The sequence below is a fragment of the Natrix helvetica genome, assembly GCF_964273705.1.
Source record: "Natrix helvetica genome assembly, chromosome: Z".
In the NCBI taxonomy this organism is placed as follows: Eukaryota; Metazoa; Chordata; class Lepidosauria; order Squamata; family Natricidae; genus Natrix; species Natrix helvetica.
Window position 1 is genome coordinate 69,512,126 of NC_138554.1, and position 20,989 is coordinate 69,533,114.

The 20,989-nt window shown below is 36.0% G+C and overlaps 1 protein-coding gene across 6 annotated transcripts in view; it reads right to left on the reverse strand.

Annotated features, from left to right (window-relative positions):
• Positions 1-2,295: 2,295 nt before the first annotated feature.
• The window catches only part of HECW1 (HECT, C2 and WW domain containing E3 ubiquitin protein ligase 1), a 236,427-nt gene continuing 217,733 nt past the window's right edge, over positions 2,296-20,989 (reverse strand). For 5 of the 6 annotated variants that reach the window (XM_081932565.1, XM_081932564.1, XM_081932566.1 and 2 more), the window contains 4 exons: positions 12,434-12,580; positions 10,942-11,056; positions 10,403-10,601; positions 2,296-4,048 (listed from right to left, as the gene is read on the reverse strand). In XM_081932565.1, coding sequence (XP_081788691.1) covers positions 3,937-4,048; positions 10,403-10,601; positions 10,942-11,056; positions 12,434-12,580 — 573 coding nt within the window. In that variant the 3' untranslated portion in view covers positions 2,296-3,936. The remainder of the gene's footprint in view (positions 4,049-10,402; positions 10,602-10,941; positions 11,057-12,433; positions 12,581-20,989) is intronic. The other variant, XM_081932568.1, reaches the window with a different exon arrangement.

Genomic DNA, 20,989 nt, shown 5'->3' on the forward strand with positions numbered 1-20,989 from the left:
ACAAGTCTTTATCTGAATTAGAAAAAAAAACCCTCATTTATTTCAATGAAAATTAGAGCCAAATTATTGTGTTTAGGACAATAATTTGTGTGTAAAGATGTGCAATTTAATGTTTCTTAGAAACATTGACTTTAATATTTTTAGGAATAATTAGTTTTACTTTAAAGTGATGCTATTTAGTGTATGTGTGTACGTGCGTGTGCGTGATGAAATCTCCAGAAAAAACTTTAATCTCCATGTGTGATAATATCTTGGTACTTGACTCCAGTAAGCTGTCCAGCTTGCTACCACTGAGATCTTGAAGAAGTTGTAATTGTGTGGTCCAACTTTTGCTGAATCCACTTTTGTGGCTCAAAATACTATTTCAAAAGTGACCCAAAAACATTTTTTGCAATAATATGAAATCATGGTGAAAATGTGTCCAGCTTTGGCCATGAATTTTGTATAGCAAATAAAATTACAGCCGATAGAAACCAATTTTCAGTTTTGTTAAAATCAAGTAGAAAGTCTTAGTTTTGAAATTTGAAAAGGCTTTGATCAAAGTAATATATTGAGTGATATCTTAATGACTTATGTATTTTTCCTGGTGCGTCACTAATTTCTTGTAATACCAAGTCAGGTGGAATTTACTATTCATTTTCTGAGTATAGGACAGAGCAGGAAAAATCAGATTGGATTTAGTTTCAGATTAGACAAAAAATAGTGTTTTCTAAAATTACTGTTACCTTCTACTCAAAAGCACTGTCTCAAGACAACACTTTTCTTTTATTTCTCATATTTTAAAAATGCAATTAGTTTTTTCTCAAGTCTGTTTCTAAGGCATTAGCGTCAATGCTTTATCCTCTTATGTATCATTGAGGGATCTGTACAATAGCTAACAAGACAATTTAATATGGCATCATACAACTCCAAAATAATTAATAAATAATACTCCAATGGTATAAGAAAAAAATGATGAACTGTTTTGCTCAGATGGCATAAAGAATAAATAGTATCAATTATTTTCCATATTCTTTTTGCCTGACATTCCTAATAAGATTCAGAAAACCAAATGACCACTTTTTATTCCAGTTCTTAAAAACATCTAAAACAGTCTTTAATGGATATGTACTGTATGACTCTGTATCTCTTCAAATATCTTCCAGCGTGTACATATCTTTTATCATACTACAGGAAATAGTTTTAATTTTTAATAAAATATAGCTCTAAAATATTAATGTTTTTAATTATACAGTGTTGTAAAGCATGTAAATTGCTTTTTAGTAAACAAATTTATATTTGGCCCATCTGGAATTAACAGGTTAGTTAAATGTGTCTTGTGTTTGCTAATTTTTATTTTCAGATGCCATCCTATTTTTAATATCATAAATATGCATGCAGTGATATTGTACTTAATCTTGCATGCTAAAAATCATGCTTTAGATATAGTAATTTCAGAAGGATTTCATCCACAGAAAAATGCAAATAATGTAAATTGCATTTAGTCCATTTTTGGGGGTGAGGGAGGGATTGGAATTCCATCGGAAGACTTACTGTGTGACCTACAGTCATAATGGATTTCCTGCTTGTTCAAAGAATTGCAGATAAGTTCTTTAAATCAAACAGAGACAGTGCCAATATATTTCATAGTATGCTTGGAAGTCTTTAGTATAATTTTTGTGCAACAGTTACAACACATATGATGTGTGATTGGAAAAAAAATCTTAATAAATGAAAGTGTTATCAACATTTGTTTCCAATTGATGATAAATTTAACAGAATATAATACTAAATTCCTAGATTGATTTCTTTAGTCTAAAGAAATCTTTTATAAACTAAAATTAAGTTTGGAGGATCAGTTCACTTGCTCATCTAAAATATTTCTTTAAAATTACATTGCATGACCACATTCTTAATAATATAAAGCACAATACTGAATACTAAACAGATTTTTAAAAGACATGTTTCCTTTGGAGAGGAAAGTTCCTTATTTAAAAAAAAGTTTAGTTAAAGTTATTTTAGACTTATAAAGTTAAATGTTAGTTAATTAGCCATATTAAAAAGGTTGAAGTTATTTTGTCTTATTTGTCTTGTGTAAAGGCTTTTACATAAATCACTTCTCCATGCTTCATATTTCTGTTTGAAATAGTATCAGATGTCATGTGGCATTGCAAATAACTTTTTTTTACATTTTTTTCCTTTTTTGAAAGATGTACAGAATATATCTCAAATTCGGATTTGCTGAAGACAAAACCATAACCCATTTAAGGCATGATTCTGCCACAATATATTTCTGTGTCCCTGGTTTTAAAGAACTTAGTTGGATTATGCTAATCCACTTTTAAAAAAAATCCCCTCATTTGGATCAGGGATCAACTTATTTTTTAGCTCCAAGTTTGATATTCTAAATAAAATATTTTTTCTCACATGGTAATTATGGAGGAAATACCATAACTATATAGTATTTTATTGTTTTAAAATTATTATTATATTTAAATTCATTGCAGCTGCCTACTTCCATAACTACTGATGGTTTTCTTCCTGTGATAATTTAATTACATACAGAATCATTTGTAACTTACTGAATTTTTACAGATACGCACTATAGAAATATGAACTATTTTACTAAAAACAAAATCGTACATACTTAGAAATAAAGCTCACTGAGTTCAATAGATTTCATCATCATTGTATGTTTCAGCTTTATTCTCATATTATGCGTAGAAAATTTGTGTAGCAGCAGTGAATATAAAGAGAAGTGTTATTTTAAATCTTATTGTTTTCCCATTGATTTTGGGAATAGAAAATGAATCTTTTAACTATCTACTGTTTCATCTGGGTACAGAGCAATTTAAACTCTTCAATACACTCAAACAACTGCTATATTGAGTTTTATCAGGGGGTTCAGTTGTTTAGGTAACAGATCTAAACATCATTCTCTTATTCATATTATTTCCACTCCATCACCCTCTGCAGCTTCTTATATAATGTAATTAGGCGAAATCATTTTAATAGAACTAATTGTGATATTTGACGTTAAACAGAAATGGAACAAAGCCACTCATTATAGTTTCAATAATGGTTCCCAATAAATAGTGCAGGATTGTCTATATTACTCTTCTGTTAGGAAACAGAACATCAAAAAACCAAGAGTTGATAAGCAGAATGAAAGAAGACAAAGAAAGGTATTTGTCCTGTTATTTTTTGTTATGTACAATAATTAAAATGATGCTGCCTATTATATTACATAGTAAGACATTGTTTAGTTCCCCCAAATATGTGTTTATTTCAGTAAGCGTTAGCTCTTAATTATACCTCAATACATATGTATTTTAATTTAATTTAAGAGTTATTAATAATTATTACATATTCTGATTGCACTGCAGGTTAGTTTTGTTGCTTTGAATAACTTATCTGTACCTCATCATCTGGCCCAATTCCAACTGATCTAGCTCATATGAATTATGAGTTCACATTTAAAAAATTCAGTTTCTCTCATGAATTTTTTTCACTTTTGTATGGTATGTACAAAAATCAAGGATAAATGAATGATATTGTTGACCAACTTCAAAGGTGAAGACATAATACAATTAAGATGGAAAGGATGAACATATAGCTTGGAATGCTTGATGAATGTTCTATTTTAATTAACATAGATAGAAGTAAACATTAACATTTGGTCAAGTGTAGAGTAACTTGCATTCGTATTTTCATTATTACTAATGGAGGTATGCGTAGATATATGGAGACCTTGTTTTCATATTGCATACAGGTTAATTGTCCATTGGGAATTAAAGATGAAAAGCATGAAAGTTAGTTCTTAAAGGAAAGCTGTTCTTCATGCACAGCTTTTATTTCTCCTGTCTTTTCCATCAGAAACAAAATACTGAAAATCAAATTCATATGGCAGAAGGAGGGAATGATCTCATTGCCAAGGAAATAATTGAATCCCCTTTTTCATTCAAGTCCAAAGGTACTAGTTTCTTCAACAGCTGTCAACAGCTTTTCACACAGCATTGAATATGATGGGTAGGGTGGAAGATCCAGGCGATTGAAACAAGTATGGGCCCTGCAAAATGAAAATAATATGCAAAGCTTTAAAAACAGCATCTTTGTCAGAAACAGTTCAATGTATGTCACTTGCCTTATTGATCCTTTTAAACCTGAAAATGCAGTGAAATCACATTTTGGGGAAGGATGTTGTTTGTTATTATGGTGTAAATTAACAATGGGTTTGAAATACTATTTCTTTAATCAGAATCTTATGCACAATTTTTCTCTCCAGATTTTCCCTTAGTCACAATTTCCCGTTTGAACTGTAAATATAACTCTCCCACAACTAGTAGGAAAGACTGGAAAGGAAAAATGTCAACAAAGGACAAGAATTAGTCACTTTCCTTTTAAGCTGTAATGATAATGCTTACTAGAAGATAGACAGTCCTGTATTTGCAGCTATAATTCTAGGCTCGGTTATCTCCTAATTCAAATATTCAGAAAGTATGTTTTCTCTCTACTTCTCCAAATGGCAAGATGCATGAAATATCAAATTCAACTCTTGGTGATTTCTGCCATTTTGTGTAATTCCTTATGAGCCATCTAAACTGGTTAATGATTTTTAGTGTAATACAAAAGACTTGGATGTTTTCTTTGTTCATTTTTTATTTATTTAGTTGATCTATTCATTGCTTTTTCACTATAATTGATAGTGAATTAATTGCATGTTTAAATATGGTTTTAAAGACCATATCTTGGGTGACTTCAGGGGCACTGTAACAGCCATACCTTTGAGGACAAACCATAACTACTATTTGTTCAACATCGTAACTATCGTTGCTGAATGAATTGCTGTTAAGTGAGGACTATCTATTTTAATATAAATGATGAATAAATGAGTATTCACATTTAATTAATGGTGCAATATATTGCAAAAATGGTAGCACAAATTTGGCCATCTAGGAGGATGTTTTTAAAAGAAGTGAGAATCATATTCTCTGCCTGGAAGTTTCTTTAAGGCAGTGCTTCTCAATTATTTTCTGTCATGCCCCCCCTAGGAAGAAGAAAACATTTCGCGCCCCCCGCGCGACTGTAAATAGTATCATTTGTCTATAAAATTGTTATAAGTACACCTCTGCATAACACTGTATCCTTATTAACGTATAATAGAATAAAAAAAGAAAGAAATGTGGATCAATTTACAACAAAGAATAGCTTTATTAACTGTAGCAGAAAAGATTTAAAGGAGCACAGGATTTAAAGGAACACAATATTAAAAAAAACTTTAACCTGCAAAACAAAAATATATAAAATAATTTGAGCTGAGCCCCCCTTTACGGAGCCTCGCGCCCCCCCTGGGGGGCCCGCCCCACTATTTGAGAAGCACTGCTTTAAGGTCAGATAAATGAAAGTGTTTCTGGAGACTTTATATAGGGAGCAGCATAGTAGTGTATTGCTTAGAGTTTTGTTGAGGCATTATCACTTGGAAATAATTGTAGTCATAGGAATACTCCAAAAGGAGTTCTGAGAGTGATTATCCAGCCTGACTAAAGTGAAAGCCTTACAAAATTTCAAAAGTGTGATTAATGACAAATAAGAGGCCAAAGCTAACCCTTTCAAGGTGAAATTGCTTACATTTGTTGGAGATCTATACCTGAAATTCTATGTATGAGGACACTTCTACATTGTCAAAACATACTGAGTACATATTTTCCACAGAGAAACCCAGTAGATGAATTTTATCTATGGCTTTTAAAAACCATTATTATTTAAAACAACTTCAAAGGTTGCCAAGATGGTGTTGCCGATAGCAGCTTTGGTGAAATGCTCTCTGATAGTTTTGCTGTTTTTTATCATTCTCTGTGATTCATTATGGATTTCATACTCAAGAGACCAACTGCTAAGCATCAAGCAATTTTTCTTTGATAGACAGCTTTCTGTGATTTCACTCCTCACTTCTTTACAAATGTAGAAGAGTTTCTAACACAGGAAGAAGCAACTTCCTCTGAACAATGGATAAATACAAACAAATGGAGGAGACGCTCAGTCGTGTTCTCCCTCCCCAAGTATAGTTTGATTGTAGGCAGAGCCACGTTGCCTTCTCAAACCTGTAGTCACTGAAGCTGGGCTGGATTTTTACATAGCTTTATCCAGCTGTGTGTGTGAGAGAGAAATGGATAGGGGTCTGGGAAGAAGTCCCCCTTCCCCGACAGCTGGATAAATATATGCAAAAATCCAGCTCAGCTTCACTGATTACAGGTTTGAAAAGGCAACATGGCTCCACCTGCAATCAAACTAGACTGGGGATGGAGAGCACCATTCTTTCAGAAGGCACCGATCGGCTCCCCTCCGGCTTCTCTGCCTCTCCTCTCACCCCAGCCTGCCAGCAGGAGATGAGTGGGTGGTCTTTATTGCGTTCCAGGCATTTCCCACCCAGAGAGCATACTGTATTTGCAATGGGGGAGGTGTTTGGGGAAGGCAGCAGGGGAATTGGGAGGGGGAATGGCAGAGGAGCTGCTTTCAAGCCATTGTGAGAGATATCCAATCCAACGTGTGTGTGTGTGTGTGTGTGTGTGTGTGTGTGTTTGAGAGAGAGTGAGAGAGGAAAGGGGGTAGGAGAGATAATCCAATCCAACTTCTGTGTGTGTGTGAGTGACAGAGAGAGGGGGGGGAGGGAGGGAGAGAGGGAGGAAGGAGGGGAAGGGAGAAGAAAAAGAAAAAGAAAGAAGGGAACTTCTTTCGCAAAGGAGAAAAACAAATGCTGTCACTTTAAATTGGAACTGAGCATGCGGAATTCTGGGAGTTGAAGTTCACAAGTCCTAATGCTTATAACTTTAAATTGAAATGTGCAGGGAACAACAAATTGGTTAAATGATTATATGTTATATGGTTTTATGTTTTCAAAGTTTTAGGGTTTCTGCAATATGGGCTTTGTGTTTCTAAAAGGGTTTGGATGATTCCCTGCTCGTGAATGGAGCCAAACTTTCTCTAGGGTCATTATCTCATTATCTCTATCTGGCAGGAATGTGGAATGAGCCTCAGGCAGGTTTCTTTGTTAGCAGAAAGAAAGAAAAACAGTACAGCAATTTAGGGCTAGAAGGATACTTAGAGGTCATCTAGTCCAACCCCCTGCTGCAGCAGGAAACCTTACATTGTCTGGATTATTTTGGTGCCTCTAACAGAGAGGAAAATTGCCAGAAAGGAGAAGGGGTTTACTAGAACAAGGCTGCCATGCAGAGGAAGGCAGATAGTCCTTGACTTATGACTACAATTGAACCCAAAATTTTGGTTCCTAAGCAAAAGCATTGTTGAGTGAGCTTCACCACATTTTACCGAATCCATGACATTTCCTGATGAGTGCCATCAAGTTGGCAACTCCCACCCAGTCACATGACTGCCAAACCACTCCCACAAAACAGAACACACCTACAGAATAGGTTCTAAAAAATTAGAAACCCACCACTGCTCCAATCACACTTGGCCAATAAATAATTCTACTCTATTCTAAAAGTACAAATGGTGCTGAACCTATAGGAAATAGGATTACATTTAGCTAAAGACAATAAGAAGACACTATATAACCTAGCACAGAACTCTCCAAACTATGGTCTATGGTTACATCTGTCCCTCTGGAAGATTCCAGTCTGCCAGCCCGCCCCCCCCCCCATGGGCTGTGCTTTGATCCTTTCCAAACAGCAAAAGGAGAAAAAGCAGGGTTGTATTCATCACTCTTTAGAAAGGAAGATAGGATTCCCTCAATTTCTGTGATGGGGTGGGGATGAGGTTGTGAGCCAACTGAAAGATTGCTGGATGAGGAAGAGGAAGCATAAAATTTGCTCTGGCTTTGAACCAGCTGGAGGGTTGCTTCCTTTGCTGAAAGGGTGTGTATGATTCAAGGGGCTCCTTTGGATTGTTCTCCCCCTACACAAAAAAACCTCCATCTGAATTGCCTCAGGGTTGGCCAGATGAGGAAGAGGAAGCTTGTGCAGGTGGGGTGGGGGGGAGAGGAGAGAGGAGTGATCTGGACTGGCTGGGCACTGGCCTGATCAAGCATAGTTTCTTTCTGCTTTTATGTTTGCTAATATTTGACATTTTTCTCATATCATTTGTCTATATAAGCATAGCATTGCTTCTTTGTAGGTGTCGCCTTTCTTTTTTGCTGTTGTGAATCATATCATATTGAGCAAATAAAACACATTCATTCAATTAATTTTTATTTGCTCATTTATAAAATTGATTTTCCCCTACCCCTAAAATGTTTGCAATGTGTCCAATTTGGCACTCAGACTGACAAGTTGGAAACTCCTGTTTTAGCACACAATGAAACTATACCTATCTCTACATTAAGATAGCATTTTTGATGTTTGTTTCTGGAAACCATCTGAATGGCTTTTAGAAACCTGTATTTAGTAGTTTCAAGAATATTAAGCCTGTTTCTAATAACAATAATTATTTATTAAATTTATATGTTGCTCATCTTACAGTCCGAAGCAACTCTGAGTAGCTTACAACATAATAAAACATATCAATATAAAAACAATTATGAATATTAAAAGATATTAGTATTATAGTATTAGTATTATAAATTAAAATTACAATAAAAATTGCCTTGTGTTGTTAATATGTAGGAATAGGGTGATCAGAAATGGAACTAACCAATCTTTGTTTTACTTTTTTAAATTGGGGGAATTAAATCACCTTTAGATGCCTTATCTTGTTTTAATTGGGCTATAGATATGTTAGTTGTAGACATAAATGACAATCCCGGAGTCACTACAAGAGGGAGATTTATCTGCTGATGTTTTCAAAATAGGGCCAAAATATAGGTACGGTTCATCTACTCTATGAAGGACTGATTGATTAAGTGCCAAACCAACTGGAGTTCTTATGTTTTGCCTCCAAAGTTAAGTTCTTCCAATTCTGTCTTGCAGTCTGCATTTTCTTTAGGTTATTATTATCAAAAGGTCTTTATAATTTCCTTAAAAATGAATTTATCATATTTAAGAGAGATTTTTTTTACCCTTGATGCAATCATTATTTATATCAAGGTATAAACTTTTTATGGGCATAAACAGCATTGGTTGATAAAAATCTTGTCCAAGGGAAAACTGACTGATACAGTGACACTACTTAGTCAATGAAATCAGCTAGGCAGTTTTGCTTGTGTATCTGAAGCAGGGGCTGTAAAGTCAAGAATGTAGATAACAATTTAGCCAAACCTTGAAACCAATAGTTCCATACTTGCTTCTTTGTTGTAATGTCAATAAGGTAAGGGGCTACTTCTAATGATTCAAGATTTGTTTTAGAATCAAAAAAATAGTGGAAAGTGATCACTATCATCTTGAATTTCAATACAGAAGTAAGCTATAAAATGAATAAAGCTCCAGATAATCATGCTATAATCAGCTATACTGGGCCTATTAGGGCACCAAATAATAAGCTCCCCTTTTAAACCACCCTTTTCATTAAGTCTATCTAGATCTAAACTGTCCAAATGTTGAGCTAAATGAAATCCTGCAATGTTATATTTAGACTGGCTGGTTGGTAAACAACCATGTCAGTTTTAGGGAGCATTGGTTGTTTAAAATAAATTTGCAAAAGAGTGTTAAATTGATCAATACTTGCATTAATCAGCAATAATAATTATAGTGTCTGGGTACTGATATATGTAACTCTAACTGAGCATTAATAATTTCTCCCACCTTGGGATTTCTAGAAATCCAAGTATAGGCCAACACATGATTATAAAATGTGAAGTTTTAAATTTGAATGACAAGAACTACAAGTATATTTTAGAAACAATTTCAATACTTTAATCTGTCTTTTATAGGACCAGGATTACTTTTAGGCAAATTGGGAGGGTATACTATGACTTTAGAAAATAAAAGAGCAGCAATTAATTTATTTTAATTTGTTTACTATTAATTTATTAATTTGTTTAATATTTTTTAACCAGCATAATAGTAGCATTTGAATTCCCTGCTGCAGGGAACTACTTTCTCTGCTGTTTCTTTAGTTATTCTAGATTGTATATCATGGTATTCTACTTTTGACTCTATGCGATCTTAACAGTCCATGCAAATGACAAAAGAAAGAATGGCAAAACAAGAAACCACATAGGAAAGAAAAACTTGCTTTAGTTGACTAAGATTTGTCAACGTTTTATTATTTGTTATCCTTTATGAACCTGAAATGAATGCCTCTCCTGCATCATTTTGGATCTGATATTCTTTTTCAATTTCAGCCTATCTTTTCTATAACACAAAATAATTAGGATGTCATTTTAAAGCAGTCTTTAATATGAAAAATTGGAACATTCAAAGATGCTGTCAAATAGTTTTGTCTTTAATAAAAATATGAATCATGTGAACATAAAAATAAATTTATACCAACTATGAATGATGGAATATTATTTTAAGATGAAACATACCTGGGTAGTGATGTTATTTTACCCCATTTCTCTATACAGAAGCGCCGTAGTCCATTGCTCCCTCGAAGGGCTGCAAAGCCTTCATAAGGGACACTAGAAGTTCCAGTAACAAACTGCAGCAACCGTAGTCTTTGCTCATTGTTGAATCTTTCTACTGCAGCCCAGAACCATCGTATTACTATATGGCCATCATGGTAACCTAAAAGAGAACATGGGTAAAAGACAAATGCATTAGAACCAGGGAAAAAAGACACAACTGGATGTGAAGATGAACTAAACATCATATTTTGCGTTATCTAGCCATATCTGCCCAAAATATGTGTGTTTTTTCCATATTAGTTTTATGTAATTGCTGGTATATCTGAATTAAGCATATCCAATATATATATAAATGGTATAGCTATTAGACATATAAACCAACCTACAATCTATAAAGTAAGTAATTTAACACATACTTTGCAGACATGGGCAGAATTCCCAGCATTAACAGGACTTAATGAAATGCAAAAATGTCAAGGAAGAATAATTGCAATGTTTACCACCCCGATATTCTGTGTTATTGCGCCAATCATTAAGGTCGATTTCAGCTGTGCCAGCGATTACCAATTCTAGTTCTCTAGCATCAAAAACTGAAACAAGTCTTGAGTCCACAACCTGAAAAATAAAGCACACATGCTAGCAATAAACGCAAAAATTTCAAAAGACTCAATATGTTATACAAGCTAGGTATATTTGCAAATTTGTGAAAGCTGGTTTCCAATTATTAGATATTTGAATGATACACACACATTCTTTTAATGTATCTACTCACCATTATCTGCCATTGACTTAGCAATAAATGGTAACACCGATCAATTACTGCTCAATAAAATGTATTAGTTTTTTTGATACAAAAATGTTGATTATTTGAAATATTACATCATAGAATAAAATTATTTTAAATATTATATCAGTAGAAAAGAATAGTGGAGGAGAGCCAATTTGATGTGATGGTGAAGGTTCCCGGGTAAACCAGGAAAATGTGAGTTCAAATTCTGTCCTTGGTCAGCCCATCTCTCAGCCCTAGGAAGGAGGCAATGGCAAAACAGTTTCAATTTTCCCCCCAACAAAACTGCAGACTACTCATAATGTTACTGAAATGTTGGAACCAAAATTACCCTGTTTTTGTTGGGGTTTTATGTCTGGGGGCTGGGGGAGTGTATGACATTGTCATGGATAACAAGATTTAAGATGAAAATCTTCATTAACCTTTTTTTAAAAAACAGGAGAAAGAGCAGAAAAACTGGACAACTAAAATTTATGGCTTTGATTTAAGCTGTCAATTTTCTACAAAATGGGACTTAGAAATTATGCAAAAACTTCCAAATTGGTAATTAGTAATCTAATTTAAGGCAGTGGTTACTAGCTCCTGAGCTGCGGCTCACTACTAGGATGTCGCAGGAGAGATGGGCAAGCGCATGTACATGAAGCTCCATTCACATCAACAGAGGGTGCTTGCATTCATGTATGGAGCTTCATGTATGCGCCCTTCACTCATGAGAGTGGAGCTTCACATACACATACGCATCTGCCACTCATAAACACCCAACGCCAGATCGCTAAGCTAGAAAGATTGGGGACCGCTGATTTAATGGACTTGGGCCCAGGAGGAAGGAAAATATTACCGCAATGGGCAGTATCAGAATTTCTGTGAAAGTTTGTAGAGGGAAATTTAATGTTATATAGGCACAACTCTTTACATTTATTTTCATTTAAGAAATGGAATTTGCACTTTTATTTTTCATAGGTTTGCTACCAAAAACTGGTAAAATAGAAGTGAAAAGTCCATTTCTTAAATGAAAATAAAGGTATATAAGCATGCTATGTCTAAATAATGATAGATCTTCCACTTATACTGATGCTTCCTATTAAGATTTGAAACCACTACTAGAACATTAATTCTTTATCCTTTTTTGTACTGCATTTGCTGTAATTGAAATGCCGTTATGTTTATGACTCTTCAACCCTTATTTGATAAAATATGATACATACTTCGTAGAAGCCACGAACTAGTGCCTCCGTTTGCTGAACAACCCCTCTTTCTACTCGCCACTTAACCATTCTTTCAATATACTCCTTCTTGTTCTTTTCAGTTACTTGCGTATTTGCACCTCCAGATTTCAACTCTCTTTCTGTTACCTAGGAAACAAATCAAATAAGCAAAACATAAATATTGGGCAGGAATATAGAAATTACCATGACAACTAGTACTTTTAATGATCATGTTGCTCAAAAGAGATATTGCCTGAAGGTATGTATTGTTATGCTATTTGATTTGACTTCTTGTTGTAGATGTTTATGTTTTTACTATACACCATAATGAACCAATTTATTGAAATTGGAAGTATGGGCATATGTTAGAGATATTGTGTACTCAGTTCCAGGCCACTGAAGAGAAATTCTATTACAACAACCCAGTTCTGTGCACATGGCTAATTGCGGGAGTTTAGTGTAATACAGTTATGGCTCATAACTTATTTCCTTTCTAATCAGCATTGCCTTTAAAATTGTATTAGTTATCTAAGCCAGCAATATTTAAAATGGATGTGTTGGTGGTTAAAATATGTAACAAATTCTCTAAATCCTCATTATTTACCTAAAAAGTAGTTTTCTGAATAAAGCAGCCAAACCCAATTTTTCCAACTTTTTATTTCAAAAAATTCCATCTAGATCAGAGTTCTTTATTTGGATTTTTTTTATTAGTTTCAATATTTTTATCAGTCTTAACATTCCAAAACTGCATTTCTCAATTATTTTAATTTAGCTTTAATTAAATTGTATTATTTGGCGCAGATTCCTAATTTTCCAATATCCAAGAGATAAGAAATATTAATCTAAAATTTTAGGAGTTCAGTTATATGCTGATTTTTTGACTAATAAATATTTGATTTATTTAATTCAGATACATTCAGGTTTGAGAACTGCATTCCTATTGATAATGCTATGACTTATTTTAATTAACCAACTGCCATAAATCAGAATTTGGAAAAGCAGGAGGCAAAAGAGAAATGTACCCGAATCTGGCTGTTCGCAAGTTTGTTCCAATCGATATGCTTTGAGCAGCTGTGGTTGGTGGCAGGGGAAAGAATAATTACAGAGTCAAGAACTGGGAAATGAAAGGGTCCCCCCCCCCCCACTTTCGTCCCTTTTTTTTCTGCAAAAGGTTAAGATGGCCCCAGCTTCTCTTCTGGTCTCACAGTAATTGAATTAAATTCAAGGTGGACCAGAACCTCAAAATAAGACTTGTATAACTAACTGCAATTTTGGAACTGGACATTAAGGAAGAACAAAAGACCAAGATGGCTCCCATTGCTCTTCCCCATAGCAGCTGAAGTAGATAAGTTTAAGGTGGATCAGAACTCTGAAATAAAAACTGTATAACTAACTGTAACTTTGGAATTGGACCATATGGAAAGCTGGGAATTTGAAGAACTACGTGAAATTATAAAAATATGCATACATTATTAAAATCAAGCCTAAATAGAATTCTGAACCCAGAGAAGCAGATATCAAAAGAAGAATTCAAAGAAGAAGGAGGGCAAGACAACGAAGGGGTAGAAATGGAGGCAAATAAAAAACAGACAAAAAACTCCATTAGTCTTGACCATGATACAGGGAAAGCTGTAAAAAGAGGAGGTGTCCCAACAAAAAGGAATAAAAAGCAGACAAAAGAGGTTGAGGTTGTTAGTGGCATAAGGAAAATTGAAGTGGGAGGTTTTGCCTCAACAAAGAGAAATATAAAATATTCTTTTCATGGTGGCTGGGGAAAATTTAAGAGAGTGGATGTGTCAAAACAAAGAAAAGGGAGAAGACAGGAACAGAGAAGTGGGACAAAAGACTTAGTAGGAAAAAATCAGACAACTAGAAACTTTTATATGGGAAAATATAAAGCTAAGATAAGGGTTTTTATTCCTAAATATGACAATAAAATGGAGTTGCTAATTGGTTGAATATGGAAAAATGGAAAAATAATTAAACAAAGGTTAAAATATATGGAATATAGATTAATATAATACTGATATGGGGAGGTTGTAAAGCAGAGGTTTGTGATTCACTTTCATATATGATAATTAAGCTGAGTTGTGAATTGACTGAATATGACAATAGAAGAACAACTAAGCATGGGTTAAAATATATGAAACATGGATATATATATAGAATTTTTAAGATGATGAATAAAGTGAGATGTTTACTGCTGTTATTCTACATAATAGATTAAGGAAATTGTAATGAACATTGAACAGCGAGGATTGTCATTTATAACAATTAAGGGTAATCTAATCTAAGAAATGGAAAATGGAGAAGGAACATGAAATACACCTGCAATGGGAAACTATTGAGATGTAAAGACAGAATCACTAACTGGAGGCATGTAAGGATGTATAATTATATAAAGATATTGATGAGAATAGCTGGGAATTGTAACCAGGTCTACATCTCGGCCAAAATTAGGCTGGGGGTGGGTGGGTTAAAAGTACAATGACTACATATGTATACTTTTTTGTTCTATTTTGTTCTATTTTTTTAAAAAAGGAGGAGAATACATGTTTAAATTAAATATGTATATTGAAAAGGAATTATAAATACCATCAACATAAAATGGAGCTTGCTCAAAAGCTGAAATCCACCAAGTAAATGAGATGAAGACTGGGAAATAGAGGAGAGAGGGCAAGGGAGGAAGAGGAGGAGAGAAGTGAGGAATGGAAAGGGGAGAGAGGAGAAGGAGAGAGGAAGGAGAAGTAAAGAAGGGAAGGATGACAGAGGGAAGAAAGGAGGTAGGGAGGGGGAGGAGAAAGGGAGAAGAAATGATGGATAAGGTACAAATATGATGTATGGAGAGCAGAAGAGCCAATTGTCTTTGGGAGTTGATGGTAAGATGAATTGATGTAAACATTTAATAATACAATATGATATTGGCTATGTTATAGTATACATGTGATTATATGATATGAAAATGAAAAAAATAAAAAAACTTTATAACAAAAAAACCCAAATCCTGACCAGTGGTGGGATTCTATTTTTTTTTACTATTGGTTCTGAGGGCATGGCATAGTGGGTGTGGTGTAACATGGTGGGTGTGGCAGGGGAAGGATACTTTAAAATCTCCATTCCCACCCCACTCTAGGGGAAATTTACTGCAAAATCCCCATTTCCTCCCAATCAGTTGGTGGTATTTACTGGTTCTCTGAACTATTCAAAATTTCTGCTATCAGTTCTCCAGAACTGGCCAGAACCTGCTGAATACCACCTCTGATCCTGACATAAATAATCCCAGTAATGATTGTAAAGACAATTAAGCAAATGAACATGATACTTGTCTATTCTTATTTTATAATACTGTACTTGCTGTTTGTTGTTCTCCTATCAGAGGTGGGTTTCAGCTGGTACGGTAAAGTATGCCCGTATCTGTTTAAAGAATTTTGCTTCTGTAGGCACAGTACCAGAACAGTCCCTTCCCTGGCCTGCCCCCCCTGCCCGCTCACCCCCCAGTTGCTGCATGCTCGCTCATCTCGCCCATCTGCACCATGCTTGCCCTGCCTGCCTACCTGCCTGCCGCTCAGTGACCTGCTGGCTCACCGATCAAAGTTCAAAAGAAATCCAGTCATTTATTAGGATTAACACTTTGTTTTTTGTTCTTCAGCAGAGCTGAAACTGATTTTTGGTTAATGGTCTCTGACCTTTACCCCTATGTCTCCCCTCCCCTCATAAATCATATCCACCAACGAGGTGCTGCAGCAAGCTGTGAACTTTGCACCTCACACGCCTGCTGTAGAAATTTGAGATCGGTTTTGAGTCTCATGGTTAGGTCGTTTGCTGGTTGGTCTAGTTAGCAAGTTCCTCCCCTCTGGAATGTGCTTTAATACAAAATTGAAACAGTTGAAGTATTGAGCCCATGTTTGGGTGGTAGTTTCCACGGGATGCTGAACGCCTCCAGATTTTTGTGGTCAGTCCAGACTTCGAACAGTTTCTGGCCCCCTTCCAACAGGTGTCTCCAGGTTAGCAGTGCCCATCTCACCATGAAAGCCTCCTTTTCCCATGCGGCTGATCGTCTCTCTGTGTCTGTGAGCTTGCGGGAGGTGTAGGCACAGGGTTGTAAGTTTCCTTGGTTGTTTCTTTGCACCGCTCCCACTGCCATGTCTGCCTGGATCACGAAGGATTGCTCGAGGTCAGGATGCTTCAGCATCGGCTCTTTTGCAAACATTTGTTGTAGTGTTTCGAACGCCTCTTGGCAGGTTAGGTCCCAATGTAGAGGTTGTCCCGGGCGAGGTTTCGTTCCTGGGCTCCCTGTCTTCATGAGGTCTGTCAGGGGTTTGGCAATCTTCGCAAAGGAGGGGATGAATTGCCCTTAGAAGTTCGCGAACCCTAAGAAGCTTTGTAGCTGTCTGCAGCTGTGAGGGGGTTACAAGCCTAGGACGGCTTGTACTTTGCCTGGGTCCATCTCTATTCCCTCATTTGACACTCGATAACCCAGGTCGTCTAACCGTGCACAGTGGAATTCGCATTTTGATGCCTTGACGTACAGATTGGCTGCCAGAAGTTTTTCCAGTACTTGGTGGACCAGGGATATGTGGTCGTCCATGATCCCAGTATAGATGAGGATGTCATCCAAGTAGACGAAGACCCCCTTATAGAGGTGCTTGTGCAGCACCTCATTTATTAACTGCATAAGTATCGCTGGGAAAGGCATCGCAGCTTGGATGTCTGGAGCTTTGATATCTGGAGTTAGCCGCATTCCTCCAGCTGCAATCAGTTTCTCTCTTCAGCCATGGTTGCCTGATTTTCCCTCCAAGAACCCCAAATATAAGGAAGTGATTGGAGAACCCGGGATTCAGGAAACCTGGAAATCTTGACAGATTTTAAAAGTCAGTTTCGACTCTCTGTAAAGTTTCCAAAAGATGACCTAATTAATTTACAAGCCTCGAGACAAAGTTCAAAAGAAATCCAGTCATTTATTAGGATCAACATTTTGATATGTTCTTCTGCGGAGCCGAAACTGATTTCCAGTTGATGGTCTCTGACCTTTACCCTTGTGTCTCCCCTCCCTTCAGTCTGTGTCATAAATCATATCCACCAACAAGGTGCTGCACAAAGCTGTGAACTTTGTACCTCACACGTCTGCTGTAGAAATTTGAGATCTGACTCTGGTCGAAGGTATGCATGGAATTCTCCCTCCCTTTTCATTCCAACTTGATAATAGTCATGGAAACGCTTTATAAGTTGATACTTTCAAAGCTGCCTTGCACCAACCTGGCCTGCCCATAGAAAAGCTGCCACTTTTATATGGGCGGGTTGGTCCAAGGCAGCTTTGTGAAATTTTGTGTGTTTATTTCTGTAATGAATTCACTATAGAAACACACAAAATCTCGCAAACCATGTACCAACTTGCACACTTAAAAGCAAGGACCACGTGGCGCTTGGCCAGCGGTTTCGTATGGGGGTGGCGGCAGGAAGCTAGCTGGAGCGCCCTGTGTTCTAGGCAAGGCTGATCCCCGGCTTTGCCTAAATCACAGGACCGTGTGGCGTTCAGCTGAGTGCCTTTCTTGCCACCCCATCCACCCAGTCCTTAGCCTCGCCTAGCTTGTAAGCTGCCTCGGCTTCATGCCAGGTGGGTCTGCCGCCTGGTCGCCTGCCTGCTTCCTGCAGCCATCACATCGAAGAGCAGCTGATTCTGCCTGATGGTAAGTGACTGGGTTTTTTTCTTTATGCTTTTAATGTTTTTTTAAAGGATATTTTATTTATTGTTTTCAGAAAATGTTTTTCAAAATTGTTTTTAGGGAATGTTTTTTTATTTATTGTTTATAGAATATGTTTTTTAAAATTGTTTTTAGGGAATGTTCTTCTTATTTATTGTTTGTAGAATATGTTTTTAAAAATTGTTTTTAGGGAATGTTCTTTTATTTATTGTTTACAGAATATGTTTTTAAATTGTTTTAGGGAATATTTTTTATTTATTTTTATAGAATTGTTTTTTTATTGGTTTTAGGGAATGTTTTTATTATTTATTGTTTTTAGAACATGTTTTTTACAATAAATGTTATTGCTTTGTGGAAATGTTTTATTTGTAATGCAATATGTTGCTTTTAAGTGGGCAGGTTGGTGCATGGTTTGTGAGATTTTGTGTGTTTCTGTAGTGATACCTTGTTTTTGAGGTAATTGTGAGGCGATTGCTTCTTGCAGCAATAACCTTTTATGTGACTCCATGGCTGTTTTCATATATTGAGTTGTGTGCTTCTTTGTGAGCTCCTGCAGTTTGATGAGTTTTGATGGTTTTTGATTGCCCTGCTTTTATTTTCTTGTTTTCCTTGGTTAATCTTGGTCCCAGGTCTTTTGTCTTTCCTACCTGGGGGTTAGTTCTGCCAGGAAACAGGAAAAGGGGAGTTCCAGGTGAGCTATTTTTAGCCTTTGTCTTAATGGGTGTTCTTAAAATTTACCTTTCAGCTGGTGTTTTTGTCTGGTGTTTTCTTAAAGGGGAAACCACTGTTTTCTGTAGTTTCTGTTCTGTGAACTTTCTGGCACTGTCCTTTATAACTTCCCACAATGCCTTGATGGTTTTTATTCCAGTGGCTTTGTCTTTCTTGTCCTTAGGGTTAGGGGAATAACTGGTTTCATCTGCAGTCTTTTGGGGGAAACTGTTATTCTTTTGGTATTTTCCTGGTGCTGTCATAGTTTGTGTGTGTGTGTGTGTGTGTGTGTGTGTGTGTGTGTGTGTGTAATGTCCCGCAGTTATCTACACATTAATAATGATCAAGTAATAATAATATTTGCTTATACATTTTAGTTACCTTTCCTTACATAATTGGTGTTTTCTTTCATACTTTTAGATTTATAACTTCTATTTCTGTTAGTTAGCCATTGATAAAACAAATCCCACGTGGAAAAGTATTTGAAACCTTCTTGTCAATTTATTCATTCCTGCACATTCTAATATTTATTCATTTTCATATCTTTGTTTTTCCACTGTTGTGGAAACACAATTCCAGCAGCTGTTTATATGTGTAAAATTAAATATGCATTGTATTCCCTTTGAAATACCCAACAAAATATTTCTGGTTTTAAATCCATATCTTTATTTACCATTGCTTCTAACCATGACACCACTAACTCTTGAATAGCTACTTGGACAGACCTAAGTACTGAACCTAATTCATATATTCCTGTTTTTTTAATTGAAGAATAAATTTCAGAAAAAGAAATCTGTATTGCTCTGTGAATCTACCTATGACATTCATTCTTCTTGATCTAACATCTTAGATGATGAAAAACTATATCTTTCTTGTTTGTTGGGGGACTTCCTTCTTGAAAAGACTGTACATTGTTGGGTGAAAACAGAGATCCCTTCTGTTGCCTATAGTCCTCAGCTTACAACCACAATCAAGTCCAATATTGTTTTATTTCTTTTGCAGTTAGTATTATTTAACAGGATGAAGAAGAGGCAACAGAGTATGACCGCTTTCTTCTCCAAATAACCAAGAGAGGAGCAATCAGCTGATCCACAACAGTCACCAGCACCACAAGTGCCAGTACCACCAGCACCACCAGCACCAGCACCAGCACCACTTGAAGTCGGAGAATGCAGCAAATGCATTTCCTCCACTGAAACCTTCTGACTGCTGGAGTTTGCAGCAATACAGAAACTTCAAGGAGAAGTATGATGGACTGGAAGTATCCACCAAAAAGTTAGGTTGTGAGTACTGTGCGAAACCCATGTTCCCATTACAGAAAGGTATTCATGTTTCTAGAGAGTGGAAAAATTTCCAGATTGTGGCAGTACGGACAACTAAGGAGAATCAGCAATCATCTCTCAGAAAAAAATTGAAGGAACATTTTCAATCAAAAGCATGCCTTATTTGTAGAGAGAATAGTAAACAGTAAACAACGGGAGCAGGATGCTTTAACCAAATCCATAGATAAGTCAACTGACAAACATTTATCCAGTACTAGCAAAATATTTTTTACTGTTTACAGATGGGCATAAAGATGCAAACCATTCTCAGACATTGAAGGGCAGGTATGTTTGCTAACTGCAATTGGAGTAGATGTGGGAGTAGGGTTGCATTCACAGAGACCCGCAGTGAAAATATTTGAATTCATTGCAAACGAAATTAAAACCACCCTGTTTGCCAGCATTATTGCAAAGAATCTAAATGTGTGTTTAATAATCGATGAAGCCTCAACGCTATTAATGAAAGCAGTTCTGATAGTTTTTGTTAAAGTTGAGGATTCAGAATGCCCAGTAACCATTTTTCTTGAGCTGTTGGAATTGGAGAAACAAGATGCGGAGACCATATGTTCTGCAGCGATGAAAAGCTTACATAAAGTTGGTTTTACCACCAAATATCTGCAGAAGAATTTAATACATTCTGGTCCGATGGTGCCAGCGTTATGCTTGGGAGAAAATCTAGACTCAGCTCCAGAATAGCTCAAGACTTCCCAAACATTGTAATCTGGCACTGCTTGAACCACCATGTCCAACTTGTGCTGGATGATGCGATAAAAGAAATCAAACAAGTGAACCACTTCAAGATATTCCTTGACAAGATACACACT